Below are 17,357 nucleotides of genomic sequence, written 5' to 3' on the forward strand. Positions count from 1 at the left end.
TAATTTATTACATAGCACTGGAAAATTAATAACCTGTAGAATCCAAACCACTGATCTCTTTGGTGCACATACATTTAGGATTGTTCTGTTTGCTTGGTATATTGACCCTTTTATCATTATGCTGTTTTTTGTTGTTCAGCTGTGACCAACTCTTTGTGACCCCAGCGACTGCAGCATGCCAGGTTTCCCTGTCCTTCGCTATCTCCTGGAGTTTGCTCAAACTCATATTCACTGAATCAGTGATGCCATCCAACTATCTCATCCTCTGTTGTCTCCTTCTCCTCCTGCCTTTAATCTTTCCCAGCATCAGGGTCTTTTCCAATGAGTCGGCTCTTCATATCAAGTGGCCAATGTATTGGAGCTTCAGCTTCAGCAACAGTCCTTCCAATGAATATTCAGGGTTGATTTCCTTTAGGATAGACTGGTTTGATCTCTGTGCAGTCCAGGAACTCTCAAGAGTCTTCTCCAGCACCACAGTTCAAAAGCATCAGTTCTTCAGTGCTCAGCCTTCTTTATGGTCCAACTCTAACACCTTTACACGATTACTGGAAAAAACCATAGCTTTGACTATATGGACCTTTGTTGACAAAATAATATCTCTGCTTTTTAATATGCTGTCTAGGTTGGTCATAACTTTTCTTCTAAGGAGCAAGCGTCTTTTAATTTCATGGCTGCAGGCACCATCTGCAGTGATTTTGGAGCCCAAGAAAATAAAGTCTGTCACTGTTTCCATTGTTTCCCCATCTATTTGCCATGAAGTGATGGGACCAAAAGCCATGATTTTAGTTTTTTGAATGTTGAGTTTTAAGCCAGCTTTTTCACTCTACTCTTTCACTGTCATCAACAGACTCTTCAGTTCCTCTTCACTTTCGTAACAGTGGTGTCATCTGCATATCTGAGGTTATTGATATTTCTCCTAGCAGTCTTGATTCCAGCTTGTGCTTCATCCAGCCTGGCATTGCCCATGATGTACTCTGCATAGAAGTTAAATAAGCAGCGTGACAATATACAGCCTAGATGTTCTTTCCCAATTTGGAACCAGTCCATTGTTCCATGTCCGATTCTAACTGTTACTTCTTGAGCTGCCTACAGGTTTCTCAGGAGGCAGGAAGGGTAATCACTCAGTCGTGTACAACTCTTTGTGATCCTATGTACTGTAGTGCACTAGGCTCCTCTGTCCATGGAATTATCCAGGCAAGAATATTGGAGTGGGTTGCTGTTCCCTTCTCCTTGGGAGCTTCCTGACCCAGGGATCGATCCAAGGTCTCCTGCATTGCAGGCAGATACTTTACCATTTGAGCCACCTGGGAAGCCCAGGTAAGGTGGTATTCCCATCTCTTTAAGAATTTGTTATAATTTCTTGTGATCCACAAAGTCAAAGGCTTTAGTGTAGTCAATAAAGCAGATGTTTTTCTGGAATTCCCTTGCTTTTTCTATGATCCCACAGATGTTGGCAATTTGATATCTTGTTCTTTTGCCTTTTCTAAACTCAGCTTGTACATCTGGAAGTTCTCAGTTCGCATACTATTGAAGCCTAGCTTGGAGGATTTTGAGCATTACCTTGCTAGCATGTGAAATGAGTGCAATTGTGCAGTACTTTGAACATTCTGTGGCATTGCCCTTCTTTGAGATTGGGAATGAAAACTGACTTTTTCCAGTCCTGTGGCCAGTGCTAAATATTCCAAATTTAATGGCATATTGAGTGTAGCACTTTTATAACATCACCTTTTAGGATTTTAAATAGCTCAGCTGGAATTCCATCACCTCCACTAGCTTTGTTTATAGTGATGCTTCCTAAGGCCCACTTGACCTCACTCTCCAGGATGTCTGGTTCTAGGTGAGTGACCACATCATCACAGTTATCTGAATCATCAAGATCTTCTTTGTACAGTTCTTCTGTGTATTCTTGCCACCTCTTCTTAGTATCTTCTGCTTCTGTTAGGTCCATACCATTTCTGTCCTTTATTGAGCCCATCTTTGCATGAAATGTTCCCTTGGTATCGCTAACTTTCTTGAAGAGATCTCTATTCTTTCCCATTCTATTGTTTTCCTCTATTTCTTTGCATTGTTCACTTAAGAATGCTTTCTTATCTCCTTGTTATTCTTTAGAACTCTGCATTTAGATGGGTATATCTCTCCTTTTCCCCCTTTGCCTTTCACTTCTTTTCTCAGTTATTTGTAAGGCCTCCTCAGACAACCGTTTTTGCCTTGTTTGCGGATGGTTTTTGATCACTGACTCCAGTAATCTGTCCATAATTCTTTGGGCACTCTATCAGATCTAATCTCTTGAGTCTATCTGTCACTTCTAACTGTATAATCATAAGGGATTTTATTTAGGTCAAGTAGTTTTCCTGGACCAGTGGTTTTCCCTACTTTCTTCAATTTAAGTCTGAGTTTTGCAATAAGGAGTTCAGTCAGCCCCTGGTTTTGCTTTTGTTGACTGTATAGAGCTTATCCATCTTCAGCTGCAAAGAATATAATCAATCTGATTTTGGTATTGACCATCTGGTGACATCCCTGGGTAGAGTTGTCTCTTGTGTTTTTGGAAGAGGGTGTTTGCTATGACCAGTGCATTCTCTAGGTAAAAGTCTGTTAGTTTTTGCCCTGCTTTATTTTGTACTCCAAAGCCAAACTTGCCTTTTGCTTCAGGTATCTCTTGACTTCTTACTTTTGCATTCCAGTCCCCTATGATGAAAAGGACATCTTTTTTTTTTTTTTTTTGGTGTTGGTTCTAGAAGGTCTTGCAGGTCTTCATAGAATCATTCAACTTCAGCTTCTTTGGCATTAGTGGTTCGGGCATAGACTTGGATTACTGTTATTGAATGGCTTGCTTTGAAACGAATCAAGATCATTCTGTCATTTTTGAGATTGCACCCGAGTGCTGCATTTTGGACTCTTTTGTTGATTAGGAGGACTAGTCCATTTCTTCTAAGGGATTCTTGCCCACAGCTGTAGATATGGTCATCTGAATTAAATTTGCCCATTCCCGTCCATTTTAGTTCACTGATTACTAAAATGTTGATGTTCACCCTTGCCATCTCCTCATTATATAGTGTCCCTCTATATCCTTGGTGATTTTCTTTACTCTGAAATTGACTTTGACATTTACATAGCTTCTCTTACTTTCTTTTGGTTAATTTTTGCATGGTGTATTTTCTGCCATTCTTTACTTGCAACTTATGTATATCATATTTAAAGTGAGTTTCTTATAGACTGCATGTACTTGAGTTATCTTTTAAATCTAGTCTGCCGATCTCTGTCTTTTAATTGATATATTTAGACTACTAACATGTAGTAATTATTTACATGTGACAGTTTAAATACATCATTTTATTTCTTGTTTTCTGTTTTTCATTTCTACTTGCCTTCTTCCCTGTCTCCTGAACATTTTTTTTAGAATTCCATTTTGTTTAACCTGCAGTGTTTTAGAGTATATCAATTTGTATAGCCTTTTCAATAGTTGCTCTAGGCATTAATATGTGTCGAACTATATATATCATCCATCTATCTGTTATCTAACTATCTATATGTATTATCAAAACCTTCTGGTTCATTTTACTAGTTAGAGTGAAGTGTAGAGCCTTATTTCTCTTTATGTCACTGTATCCTACTCATTTATAATGGTCTTAACTATTTCCTTTGCATTTTTGAGAACCATATTAGGTGGTGTTTTCACTTTTGCTTCAACTGTCAAACATAATTTTAAAAATCAAGAGGAGAAGGAAAATGCATGGTATTTCCCAAGATTTTTTCTCTTACCATGTTCTTCCTTCCTGATGTTCCAAGATGCCTTCTTTTATCATTTCCTTTATGTCAGAGAACTTTCTTTAGTTATACTTTAGGGTAGACCTGGTGACAGATTCTACTAGCTTTCCTTCATCTGAGAATGTCTTGAGTTTTCATTTATTCTTGAAGGATGTTTGTGCTGGATATAGAATTCTGGACTGACAATTCTTTTCACTTAGTACTTCTGTTCTCATGGTTTCTGATGAGAAATTTGCTGTCTATTTGCTTTTTCTCTTTAGTAATGCACTGCTTCTCTCAGACTCTTAAAAGTATTCACAAGTTTGACCATGATGTGTATTAGCATGGATTTCTTTGGATTTATCTTACTGGGGTTTTGTTTAACTTCTTGAATACTTAAGTTTTGTCAAATTTGAAAAATTTTTAGTTCTTATATATTTGAAGACTTTTTTCTAGCCCCACTCTATCTTCTTTTGACACTCCCTTTTTTTCCTTTCATATCTAGGGATTTAGAGGAGACACCAAGGTAAGGTTTTTAAAAAATAATCCTACATGTCCCTGAGGCTCTATTCACTTTTCCCCCCAGACTGTTTTCTTGCTACTGTTCAGATTGAGTGACCTGTCTTGTTCTACCTTCACTGATAATCTATTCAGTTTTCTCTATTCTGCTGTTGAGCCCATTCAAAAATTTTTAGTCACTAGATTTTTTACTTCTAAAATTTCCAGTTCTCTTTTATATCTTCTATTCATTTTCTGAAACTATTTCTTTATTTGTATTGTGTGTTCATAATTGCTCACTGAAACATTTTTATGATGATTTCTTTAAAATCTTTGTCAGATAACTCTAACATCTGTATAATCTTGATGTTAGCATCTGTTGATTATCTTTTATCATTCAGTTTAAGATCTTTCTGGTTCTTGGTATGATGAGTGAGTTTTCAACTGAAGCCTAGACATTTGGGATTTTATGTTATGAGACTCTGGATCTTACTTAAATCTTGTGTTTTAGCAGGCCTCCTCTGACACTGCTTCAGTAGGTGAAGGGAGATGCTGCCCGGTTACTTCTAGGTAGAAGTCCAGATTACTCACTTGGCCTCCTTTGACACCTGGGACTGGGCTGGAGCTCCTTGTTACTAATGAGTCAGGGTGGGAGTTTGGGCTTCCACAAGCCTTCTACTCATATCATCCTGGCTTGAAGGTATAATTTGTTACTGCCTGGTTGTGGTGAAAGTTCATGCTCCCTATGTGGTCTCCAGTGACACCACAGGGAGAGGTAGGGCTTATTACTACAGTGGGTGTGAATGTCCCTGCTCCTCACTTGGCCTTTTCTGATAATTTATTGATGAGGGTGTTGGGGTACCATGTTAAATCCTGGCAACAGAGGAAATATAGGCTTCCCAACTTGACTTTTGCTGCCAGGAGTGGGCTAGAGATGTTTTTTGTTTATGGTGTTTGGTTGGAGTAGGATTGTTTTCATTGACAAGTATTCTGTCTTTTCTGGTCCTTTGGCTAGAGACAGCAGACTTTTCTTGAGGTGTTTTTGTGAGATGCCAGCTTCTCCAATATCTCTAGTATCCAGTTTGGATATATAGGCAAAAAGGAAACCTAGAACTTGATGCCCTGTCATTCACTTGACCCTGAGGTCCTTAGCCAGTCTGCTTTCTTCTCTCCACCTTTCTGAGTCTCTTATGTTTGCTTTACACATAATATCTGGGGTTTCAGTTGTGCTTCATGGGAAGATTATGGAGAAGTATGTCTATTGCATCTTTTTGGAAATGGAATTCTTCAGATCTCTCTGAAGAGAGCAAGCACTTTGGCTAATTTTCTAACACACTGGGTTTCTGACAAAGCTGAGTGATACACCTAATTAATTCTATGATTAAAGCAAACATCTCTGACTCAAGGGCACTAGAAACTCTTTTACCAACATCAACAGCCTGCCTTGTGCCATTATTAACGTGTATCACTAGTGAAGTTTCCTCTGATTCATCTTTGTTCCCCATCCTCATCTCTCAGGGTTTAGCACAGTGTCTGGTACAAGATGTTCAACCATTAATAACAGCAATAACTACTATCTATTAATTGTATATTACATGCTGGGCCCTTAAATAAATATTTTGAATTTGTCAAAACAACTCTGAAGGTAGATAATATTATTCCTAATTTACAAAAAAGGGCTATGAGGCTCAGAGAGGTTAAGGGAAGGAAGCCAGCCTGAGGGGGATTGAATAGCTAATTAAATCACCCAGATATGGTAGAAATGTGAATGCAGGCTTGCCCCAGTTCACTGCTGTTGCTTTTTATCCCTTACCACCCTTCTTCAATTGTCTACAACAAGTATGCCAAAGTCAGCCAGCTGCCTGAGTTGGCCAGAGACTGGGGTCCTCACACCATTACTTCTAAAAAAAGATGTAGTCTGGGGATGCTATCTGCAGATCTGTAGTTGAAGACTTTATTGCCAGAAGAGGAAATCATACAGGAGGCAAAGGGGTGTATTCTAGAATGTCTAGGAATTCTAGAGAGACAATTACAATTTAAGAGTGCAAGTTCTAGAGCCAGAATTCCTTAGTTCAAATTCTGGCCAGGCCTCTAAACTCACTGTGTGGCCTGGAAAAATTACTAGATTGCTCTGTGTCTCAGTTTGCCATCAGTAAAATGGGGGCAATAATAATAGTACCTACATCACAGGGTGATTAGGAAGATTAAATGAATTTTTACACATCCAGGCTCAGAACAATACCTGGCTCATAGGGAGCATGCAGCAAATGTTGGCAAAATATAAAAAAGAAAGAAATTAAAAGATGAATAAGACACAGCTTTGCAAACTAGAGCAGCCAGTCAAGTGAGGGATAGGGCCTTAAGGCTCAGAGAGGTGGTAACTAACTCAGCCTGAATGCAGGGAGGGGCAGTAGGGACTTCCCTGCAGAGGCAACACTTGGCCTGAGTCTCAAAAGGTAGGACCTAGCCAGGTGGGCAAGGCAGAGGCATCACTGGAGCAGAGACCAGAGGCTGGAGAGTCTGAGACTTGAGTCTGGGATAGGGAGCCTTGCAAGAGGGAAGAGGAAGGAGGGTGGGCTGGAGGGAAGAGATCACTGTTGTCAGGAAGACTTGCTCCAGTGGGAGAGATGAGAGTCCTTTCAGCTTCTCGGGCCTTAGCTACTTCCTACCCTGACCACGAGCAGGAACTCTGCCCCTAGGCCTGGAGGAGATGCAGACTTCTCCTCTGGGCAGCTCAGGGATTTTCATGGTCCTTGAGAGTTCCAGTCGGCTGGAGATCTCATTTCCATAAGCAGCAAGGTTGCTCTTTTTCCACTGTTAATAAAAGATGTGTCCTGGTGACACCTGAGTGGGGATGAGGTTCTATTAGAGTGACAGATGGAAGGAGGAAGAACTTGGCCCTGGGGGAGCAGGAAGAAGAGACTCAGAAAAAGGGAGCTGGAAAGGCAGACAGCCCACTGTCTGAAGCTCAAACTGTCACTACCTGTGACTACCTGCTGCTCCTGTCACTACCTGTGACTACCTGCTGCTGCTGCTAAGTCGCTTCAGTCGTGTCCAACTCTGTGCGACCCCATAGACGGCAGCCCACCAGGCTCCCCCGTCCCTGGGATTCTCCAGGCAGAACACTGGAGTGGGTTGCCATTTCCTTCTCCAATGCATGAAAGTAAAAAGTGAAAGGGAAGTCGCTCAGTCGTGTCTGACTCTCAGCAACCCCATGGACTGCAGCCTACCCAGCTCCTCCGTCCATGGGATTTCCCAGGCAAGAGTACCGGAGTGGGTTGCCATTGCCTTCTCCATGTGACTACCTAAGTTTAAATAAATTAAAATAAAACAGAAATTCAGTTTCTCAGTTGCACTATTTTCTAAGTGCTTACTAGCTACATGTGACTGGTGGCTACTCTATTAACATAGAGTTAGAATATTTCCATTATCTCAGAAAGTTCTGTTGGTCAGCACTGGCCTGGAGGCACTGCGGGGAGGCATTTCTTTCAGCGGCTGACTTTGAGAGAAGGTAATAATTCTCAGGGCAGTGGTGGGTGTGCTCAGTTGCTCAGTCATGTTTGACTCTTTGCAACCCCATGGACTGCCAGGCTCCTCTGTCCATGGAATTTTACAGGCAAGAATACTGGAGTGGGTTGCCATATCCCCCTTCAGGGGATCTCCTGACCCAGGGATAGAACCCACATCTCCTGCATTGGCAGGCAGACTCTTTATCATGGCACCACCTGGGAAGCACTCGACACAGTGGAGTAAGCTCTGTTTATCAGATTACTTGTCAGGGCCGGACCCCATTTGCACAGCCAGCATCTTTGCTGTTCCTTGGAGACACAAACAGAGAGGCTGAAGGTCAAAATATGGCTGCCGAATTGTTCTGTGATAAAGGGTGAGGCATTTGAGCAATGAGGAAACTCAGGTGTGAGAAGAGCTGAGGGAAATAGCTTTATACAGAAGGAAGGAGGGAGTCACCCAATCTTACGGCAGAAAGATCGAGGCAGGACTTGGGGGAAGATGGTAAAATCAGATTATAGTTTTCTAGTAAAAGCATCCTGCTCTTCTTTCAAAACTACAGCAGAGACTCAAGAGCCATAAAATGAGTGATGAGCTGGCCGGTCATATGGAAACCAGGGAAGCAGCTGAGCTGAAAATAGGATTCAGGGGCATGGGCACAAGGCCAGGCAATATTTATGGAGTGTCACTGCAAGCTTGGCCCCGTGTTAGGCCTCCGGGACACAAGTGAAGCTAAGACAGCCCATCCCCCTGCACTCCACACTGCAAGGGTGAGTGTGTGACAAGGGGAGAGATCCTGGCGCTTACGGAACACAAGAGAGGTAGGAACTTGTTAAGGTGGGGGATCATAACTGCCCCCCACCCCACCACCACCACCACCACAGAAGGCACGGGCTTCCCTGGTGGCTCAGATGGTAAAGAATCTGCTTGCAGTGAGGGAGACCCAGGTTCGATACCTGGGTCAGGAAGATCCCCTGGAGGAGGAAATGGCAACCCGCCCCAGTATTCTTGCCTGGAGGATTCCATGGATAGAGGAGCCTGGTGGGCTGCAGTCCATGGGGTCTCAAAGAGTTGGATACGACTGAGCAATTAACACACACACACATACAAAGAAGGCATGTCTGTTTGGTTGTGAGGGAAGTGCAGAGGCCACCGGATGGGGTGGGGTGTGAGACAAAGGGGTGACGAGGCAGTGGAGGCAGGGTGTAGCCCAAGGGCCATGATCCTCCTTGTCTCCTACTAGGCCTGGCTCGGTGCTAACCAACACCAGGGCCGGTGGCCAGTCGTGTGCTGGGGACAAGGGGACCGAAGCAGGGTGGAAGGGTGAACCCCCATTCTTGTTGAGCTCTTTTGGGTGGAGAGGAGGAAGGGATTCCCAAGCCCATCAGAGGAGCTGAGCCTTCTCAACTGGGAGTGCTCTGGCCAGCTGCCTCCACCCACCTGAGCTCCGCCAGCTTCCTCGCCATGGGCCAAGGCTTGCTCCGCATGCTGGCGATCAGCTTCTTCTTATCTTCCACCTGCTCCAAGATCCGGGCCAGTTCCTCCTCAGACAGAGACTCCCCACTGGAGGTACTGGAGGGCACGGAGGATGACCTGGAGCAGAGGCAGGGTGGAGTGGAGGAGGGTGGGAAGGAGGGCAGGGTCCTCGGGGATTCTGTGGGATGCAAGGAGCCCACTGGAGATGTTCCCAGCTGCCACCTTGCACAGGCCTGCCCTGCTCAGAACACTCTGTGACTTCACCCACCCGGCAGAGGAGGCCACTACTCTTTCTGCAGCCCAGGGTGCCTTGAGGGCTGCCTTCCCGAAATCTGTGCCTCTGAATCTACCCACACAGACATCCTCACTTGCATAGGGTTGCCCAATGGAAATGTATCATAATTTTAAATTTTCTAGTAGCTATATTATAAAATAACATGAATATACTATTAAAATTTTAATAATACACTTCATTTAACCCAATATATTAAAATTTTATAATTTCAACATATAATCAGTGAAAAAATGATTAATGAGACAGTTTACATCCTTTTTGTACTGTCTTCAAAAGCCAGTGTTCATCTTGTACTCACTGAGTGTCAATTCAGACATGAAATTTTCATTGAACATATTTAATCTGTATTCAGATTTCATAAAATTTAGTTGAAAGAGTAGAGTCACATATCTAAATTGTTTTAGACCTACTTAAAAGTTTCCTTATAAATGAATCAAGTAATAGAATATTATTTTCCTTTGATGTTCACATCTGCACTGACAAAACTGTCTTTTTTTGGGGGGAAGAAATGCTTTGGTTTCAAAATTAAATCAACCTCAAAACTACATCTGTCTGTCTAGGTAAATTTACTAATTCTTTTTTTTTTGTGGTCTAAATATTTACTTTATTTTTTTCCCCAATTATTTTTATTAATTGGAGGCTAATTACTTTAAAAAATATGGAATGCTTCACGAATTTGCATGTCATCCTTGCGCAGGGGCCAAGCTAATTTTCTCTGCATCATTCCAATTTTAGTATATGTGCTGCTGAAACGAGCACAATTTACTAATTCTTGTTGTGTGTGTGTGTGTGTGTGTTCGGTGTGTCCAACTCTTTGCAACTCTTTGGACTGTAGCCCACTAGGCTCCTCTGTCCATGTGATTTTTCAGGCAAGAATACAGGAGTAGGTTGCAATTTCCTCCTCCAGGGGATCTTCCTGACCCAGAATAGAACCTGCATCGCCTGCATCTCAGGAGGATTCTTTACCTGCTGAGCCATTCAGTTCAGTTCAGTTGCTTAGTCCTGTCCGACTCCTTGCGACCTCATGAATCGCAGCATGTCAGGCCTCCCCGTCCATCACCAACTCCCGGTGTCTACCCAAACCCATGTCCATCGAGTTGGTGATGCCATCCAGCCATCTCATCCTTTGTCGTCCCCTTCTCCTCCTGTCCCCAATCCTTCCCAGCATTAGGGTCTTTTCCAATGAGTCAACTCTTCGCATGAGGTGGCCAAAGTATTGGAGTTTCAGCTTCAACATCAGTCCTTCCAATGAACACCCAGGACTGATCTCCTTTAGGATGGACGGGTTGGATCTTCTTGCAGTCCAAGGGACTTTCAACAGTCTTCTCCAACACCACAGTTCAAAAGCATCAATTCTTCGGCACTCAGCTTTGTTCATTGGGCAAGGCTAATTCTTGTTTTAACTCAGTAGTATTAACACCAGATTAAAGTTAAATTGAATTAAAAGTTCAGTTCCTCAGTCATAGCAGCCACATTTCAAATGCCCAACATGTGGCTAGTGACAACTGTATGGGACAGCACAGCTGCAGAACCCTTCCAGGTGGAGGGTGTGATGACCCTCACCATCTCACAGACAAGACTGTGCACTCAGCTGCCACAAAATTGAAGTTCTTGCCTGTGTGGCCCAGAGCCTCCTTCACTCATAAAAACAGTGACTCAGCTGAGTTGGCAGCAACTGACAGTGGGTAAGGGAGGGGCTGGAGAAGGGTCCTCCTGGGCAGCCTGCTTAGCAAGCTTCATAATTGGAAATATCAGGATGTGGACTTGGGTTACCACGGGCTTTAGAGACCAGTTTGCAGCAGGCTCTGTGAGTTTAGCTTCTGATCAACTCCTGAGGAGCGAGAGGTCATAGGAATGGGTGGAGAGGAGGGACCCTAGCTCTTGAATGCTGGGAAGCCTAGAGCACAGGGACTTTCTGCCATGCCTCACGCACATCCCAGGACATCTGCCCTTGAGTCTCTGTATAAGGTGTTCCCTCAGTTTGGGTGGTGGCGGAGATGCGACATTCAGTCACTGTTCAAATTCCACCTGGTCTTCAAAGTCTTACTGAAATGCTCACCTTCTCCGTGGAGGAACCCCAGCCTCCACGGAGGCTGTACACTCCCAGCAGTATACCCTTCATCAAATCCTTTCTGGTATACATATTGCTTTCTGTTTTGTGCTATGATGATGGCTCAGACGGTAAAGAATCTGCCTGAAATATGCAGGAGACCCAGGTTTGAACGCTGGATCCGGAAGATCCCCTGGAGAAGGGAATGACTGCCCACTCCAGTATTCTTGCCTGGAGAAGTCCATGGACAGAGGAACCTGGCAGGTTATAGTCCGTGGGGTCTCAGAGAGTCGGACACAACCGAGCAACTAACACTTGTGCTATGATAGCTGATGCCCCTGCCTTATTTCCCATGTCAGACTGTCAGCCTCTGGGGAAGAAGGTTGGATATTTTTCATCTCTATGCCCTGTTACGCATGAAGCTGAAAATGGCACAATTGAGTCCTTATCGCTTACTTTGCATCTGCCCTCCAGACAGGATGGGACAGCCTCCTTCTAAAGTTCAGGACACTGGGACCTGCCAATGATGTATTCAAGTTCTCTCTACGTTGCTAGGGGCACCATGCAACCTTTATCTCATTAGCTCAGGGCTAGGGACAACCAGACAGTAGACAAGAGCCCCAAGGGAGCCAGGAATGGCTGGCAGGGGTGATGGAAGAAATCAGTGGCCCCTTTTGAGGGCCTTAATTTCCCCTCTGTAAAGCTGGAGATGTACAGTGGGACACCCGAGTGAGGGTGTGGGCAAATAAGGTTTATTAGAAATGGGTGGAAGGAGTATCAACTCTTTGCCATAATCCTAGTATCTCTGTTTCCAAAGCCTCTTCACCCATTATCAATGGGGATTCTTAAACCATCCTGAGAAGTGATGCAAAGTAAAGTGAAGAGGGAGGCAAAGAGAGGGAGATGATTCATCAAAATTGGTAGCAAAAAAAAAGATACTAAAACCCCATCTTGTTGGTTCCATACACTGACTCTATTAACTAATCCGCCGTGTGTCAATGCTAATGGAACAAAGGAAATATAGCAAATAAACCCCCCAATCCTGGAATTTCAGAGCTAGTGGGACTCTTGAAGTTCTTCTAGATCAAAACCATATTTCACAGAAGAGGATGCAGGTCAGGTTGGGAAATGGCATGCTTACGTCCTCTTATGACTCCTAAATTCAATTTTAATTTTTAACTTCCAATTTTAACTAGAAATTTAGAATTTTTAATTTTTAATAATTAATTTTAAACTTCTCTCAGCTCCTCTTCACGAGCTGTAGTGAGTCACCACTAGAGCTGAAATCCAGGAGATTTGGGATCTTGTCCCACCATGCCGCCGTGTCACCTCCCCATTCACAGCCTCCGCTTGCACCTGCCCTCATGGAGGGGTTTGGGACAACAGTGCGCAGGGCCACTCCACCAGGGATGAGTGTGATCCTCATCCCGGTTGGCCCCAGCGGCGAGCTGGGCAGGGAGGAAGGTAGAGGCAGAGGGAGGCTGGAGAGAGCAATTCGTGGGAAGGGGTAGGGAGGATGATGGCACCGACCCTTATCAAGGGAGGGAGCAGGGCTGGCAGGAGCGAGAGGGCGAATTGAAACGCGCCTGAAGTCGGGTCAAAACACACCTGTGTTTCTTCAGCTGCTTCCACATTTCTTCCTTCCTCCGGGCCTCCTTTTCCTTCTTTGAAGGAGCTCTCTGCTCCCTGAGGGAAGCCCTCCCATCCTTCTTCCTCCTCCCTCCGCAGGTCTTCTCTGCGGACCCCCGCTCGCGGTCCCCCAGCAGCTCCCGGCGTCCCCTGCGCTCTGCCTGCTTCCTCCGAGGAGACCCGGACCCCGGGCTGCCCCCGGCCAGCTCCTTCTGGCCTGGCTGGGCTCTGCGCCTGCCTGGCGCCTTCTCGGCTAGACCAGTCCGCTTCATCGAGGGGGTCCTCCTGGACCTGTCACCTGCAAGGGCAGAGAAAAAGTAGTTCTGGCCTCACGGGCCTCCTCCCCAGGAAAGTGCCCCCAGCTGTGAGAAATCAGATATTCAAGAGGCTCCCTTTGAACTTCTCTGGTGGTCCACTGTCTAAGACTCCTCGCTTGGGAGCCGGGTTGGATCCTTGGTCAGGGAACTAGATCTCACTTGTCACAACTAAGAGTTAGCATGGTAACTAAAAGATCTTTCATGCCCACAACTAAGACCTGGTACAGCCAAAATAAATAAATAAATAAGTTTTTTTTTTTGTTTAAAAAGATGCTTCCCGGAGCTTACTGGTTCCAAAGGCCCACTCTTTCAGATAGAGCCTCTGGTCTGGAGTGAGAGCTAAGGTCTCCCCCCTTGAATGGCAGGCACTCCCACACTCTTACCTAAACCTCAGCTAGAGACCCAGGCCTTCCTCTGCTTGGGGTGCAGTCCATGGGGGTCACCGCTGAGTCCTCTCCTGATGCCCAGGGCCAAGGCCAAGCGTGGGCCTCTGTTTGGTAAGGCTGGACCACTGGCCCACTGGCTGCATTCTCCAGGGGCTGTCCCCTTATGTGTCCTGCCTGACATGAGAGGCAGGACAGGAGTCGGAGACTGTCCTGTTCCTCAGCACTGCCCCAACCTTGATGCTGTTATTTTAAACCACTGCTTGATAACACTGGCAAAAGGCCTGGCTAAACAGAATCTGCTCTACAGTGTGATCTTTCTGCAACAGCTTGCCCAACCCCTTGTTTAAGCACAACTATCCTATCTGGGCATTTACAACATTAAACACAGGAAAAATTGTAATGAGGTTCTAGTATTAATAAGCAGCCTCTCCATCACTTACTAGCAGGATGTCTTTGAGCCAGTCACTTAACCTCTCTGGGTCTCAGCTCATCTCCAACATGGGGATGTTACCACTCCAACAGCTTGTTGAACATGACACTGGGACTGACATCTGAGAACAGACATCATTACTCTGATACTCTTATCCAGAAATAAGATCTTCTTACTTGTAAAAAGGACACAGGTTTGGAGCTAGGCCAGTCTGCATGAAAAGATCAGTTCTATCTTTTACTTATCTCTGTGACCACAGATAAACTACTTAGCTTTTCTGCACCTCAGTTTTCTCATCTGTAAAATGGCTCTAGTAGCTGCTATTTCCCTACGTGGTTGGGTTAATTTAAATAGGAATAAAGGATCTGACTCATGGGAGGTACACAACAAAGGCCTCCCCCTTACTGCCCCTTCAGCCTGCCTTGCCACTTTGGGGCTCTAGGTGGGCACCTGGAACCCGATTGGCTGCAGCGCACAGTTTCTCACTGTTCACAGTGGCTCCCCACCCAGGCTTTTCTGCCTGATTATGACCAGGCTGATTTTCCCAACAGAGCTGTGAGAGCCCCAGCTTTGGGCAAAACAGAACAGAGTGGAGTTTTGTCATCCAACATCCCCAGCGGCAGTCTCATCAGTGATGGAGTCCAGGACAAGGAGTCCCAAGTTCTCAAATGCTTGCCTCTGTCCCACTTCATTTCCAGCCTCTCAAGGCTGTGCATGTAATGTAGCAGCCAGAGAGTTTTCCTCATGGTCCCCTGACCCCTGAACTTTACATTCTGAGAAGCAAGCCACCCTGTGAAACAGTAACCAAAACTGGTCACTAGTGGATTTGGGCAGACTGAACTGGGAATTTAGAGTCTGGATATCTGAGTCTGAAGCCTTGTTCTGCTGGTTATTACCTGGGTAACTCTGGGAAGGTTGCCTATTCTGAGTTAGTTTCCTCGTGGGTATGCTGTTGGTGGTCTAACCAGATCTCCATTATCTGGCCACTGCATTGTTCCTTAGCTGCTCTGCATCTTGGCCCTGATGGTTCGTAGCTTCTACCTTCCCAAGGGAGCCTGAGGTTGATGGAAACCATCCTGCTGGGAAATGCCTGGGAGTTTACATCTGTCCCCTCTCCTCAAGTCAGCTGACAGACAATTGCTAACTGATATGGGATATAAACGTCCAGTCCTCTGGCCTCCAGGCAGAGCAAGGCTGGTGGTTCATTCATGTTCCAGGGCTCCCCATGGGATCGGGCAGATGCTAGACTCCAGCTGAACACACATCTTTGCTCAGCTTCTTCCCTGGATCTGTCCTGCTTCCCTTACTGCTTATATCCTGAGAACTGCCCTCAATAAATCATGGGCACAAGAATCCCTATCTCTTCCAGGGGACCTGATTTATTTATAGACACCTATCTCAAAGTGTGGTAGGTAAATTCAACTGAAAAAATGTCTACAAGTGTGACATAAGTTGGAACATGCTGGATTTAGCAAGCAGAATTTATGTTGAGTTTCAAAGGTAAACTACCAAAAATTCTCTTCTTGGATCTCAAGCAAGGATATTGGTAGGACTCAAGAAGTACAGTGGTGAGTTTTACCAGACCTGACGAAGATATTCTGGAGGAAGAAACTTCTAAACTAGGACCTGAAAACAGAGTTTGTGTGTGTTGGTGTGTGTGTGTGCACAGTGAGTGGGTATAGGGTAGGGTTAGGTAGTGATGGGGTGGGAAAGACACAGAAATATTTTAAGCAGAGATGATATGGTCAGTTCATGCTTTTATAAAGGTCCCATTCGGTATTCAAACCCCAATGGAGGGAGTTTATTGATAAAGATATTTGAAGAAACTATAACCACAAAGGATAGTGGAAAAAGAATTGTTCTGCCTTGGCTGAGAAGATAGAGAAAATAGGTAAGAAAATTAAATGATTGGGCTTCTGGGTTTCACTCCAGTGTGTAAAGAGCTCCATCCTAACAATATGAAAAAAAAAAAAAAAAAAACTGAATGAACTGGAAAAGAATTCTAAGTAGATCCATCAGAGAACTGGGTTTGTAGGGCAAGCTACTGTCCAGAAACTGGAGAGAGAGGCAGAGAATCATAGCTTATCTTGAGCAGAAGCCCTTCACGGGAGCCAGTACTTGTAGTGCTTAAAGGAAGAGTTGTTGTTGTCCCATTGCTAAGTCACATTCGACTCTTTTGTGACCCCATGGACTGGAGCCTGCTAGGCTCCTCTGTCCATGCGATTTCTCAGGCAAGAATACTGGAGTGGGTTGCCATTTCCTTTGCCAGGAAATCTTTCCAACCCAGGGACCGAAACCTTGTCTCCTGCATTGCAGGTGGATTCTTTACCACTGAGCCACCATGGAAGACCAAAGGAAGAGCATTCAGGGCTTATTTTAATTAGATATGGTAAGATACTCAAGACATGGAAGTGATCATCATGTACTTACAGATCCCAAGAGACGCCATGCCACAAAAGGCTACATGAGGCAGCACCAGGTTCAGTCAATGGCAAGGCAGAGAGGAAGATGTAGGGAAGAAATGTTATTATGGTTTCTAGGGAAAGGAAGGGGTGAGCCAGCATATGAAGAGCTGGGATTGGCTAGTTTGAATAATTTCAGTGGGCCCTGAAACATAGGGACTTTCCCTGGTTTTCTGGTACCAGATTCTAGGTTGAATAAGGTAGGTGGCTAGAAGTCCAGAGTATGAACTTGATAAGGAGGTGATTGAGTTTATAAGCTCTGGGTTGGTGGGTTTGCATATGAAAGGAAAGCTTGCAGCTGACTTGTCTGCTGTCTTTAAGAATCAGCTAAAACTGGGAAGGAGATCAGTCCTGGGTGTTCATTGGAAGGACTGATGCTGAAGCTGAAACTCCAATACTTTGGCCACCTCATGCTAAGAGTTGACTCATTGGAAAAGACCCTGATGCTGGGAGGCATTGAGGGCAGGAGGAGAAGGGGACGACAGAGGAGGAGATGGCTGGATGGCATCACCGACTCGATGGACATGAGTTTGGGTAAACTCTGGGAGTTGGTGATGGACAGG

At 44.8% G+C, this 17,357-nt stretch overlaps 1 protein-coding gene and 1 non-coding gene across 2 annotated transcripts in view; both read right to left on the bottom strand.

Annotated features, from left to right (window-relative positions):
• Nucleotides 1-17,357, bottom strand: part of TMC2 (transmembrane channel like 2) — a 96,665-nt gene that overhangs the window by 59,067 nt on the left and 20,241 nt on the right. Inside the window, exons 2-3 of the mRNA XM_061125671.1 lie at nt 13,179-13,497; nt 9,190-9,342 (exon numbers count right to left, since the gene is read on the bottom strand). Coding sequence (XP_060981654.1) covers nt 9,190-9,342; nt 13,179-13,497 — 472 coding nt within the window. The remainder of the gene's footprint in view (nt 1-9,189; nt 9,343-13,178; nt 13,498-17,357) is intronic.
• Nucleotides 10,173-10,279, bottom strand: LOC133045300 (U6 spliceosomal RNA). Its single transcript, XR_009690179.1, has one exon. It is a non-coding gene; the product is annotated as a U6 spliceosomal RNA (small nuclear RNA).

Source organism: Dama dama, chromosome 23 (genome assembly GCF_033118175.1).
Source record: "Dama dama isolate Ldn47 chromosome 23, ASM3311817v1, whole genome shotgun sequence".
NCBI lineage: Eukaryota > Metazoa > Chordata > Mammalia > Artiodactyla > Cervidae > Dama > Dama dama.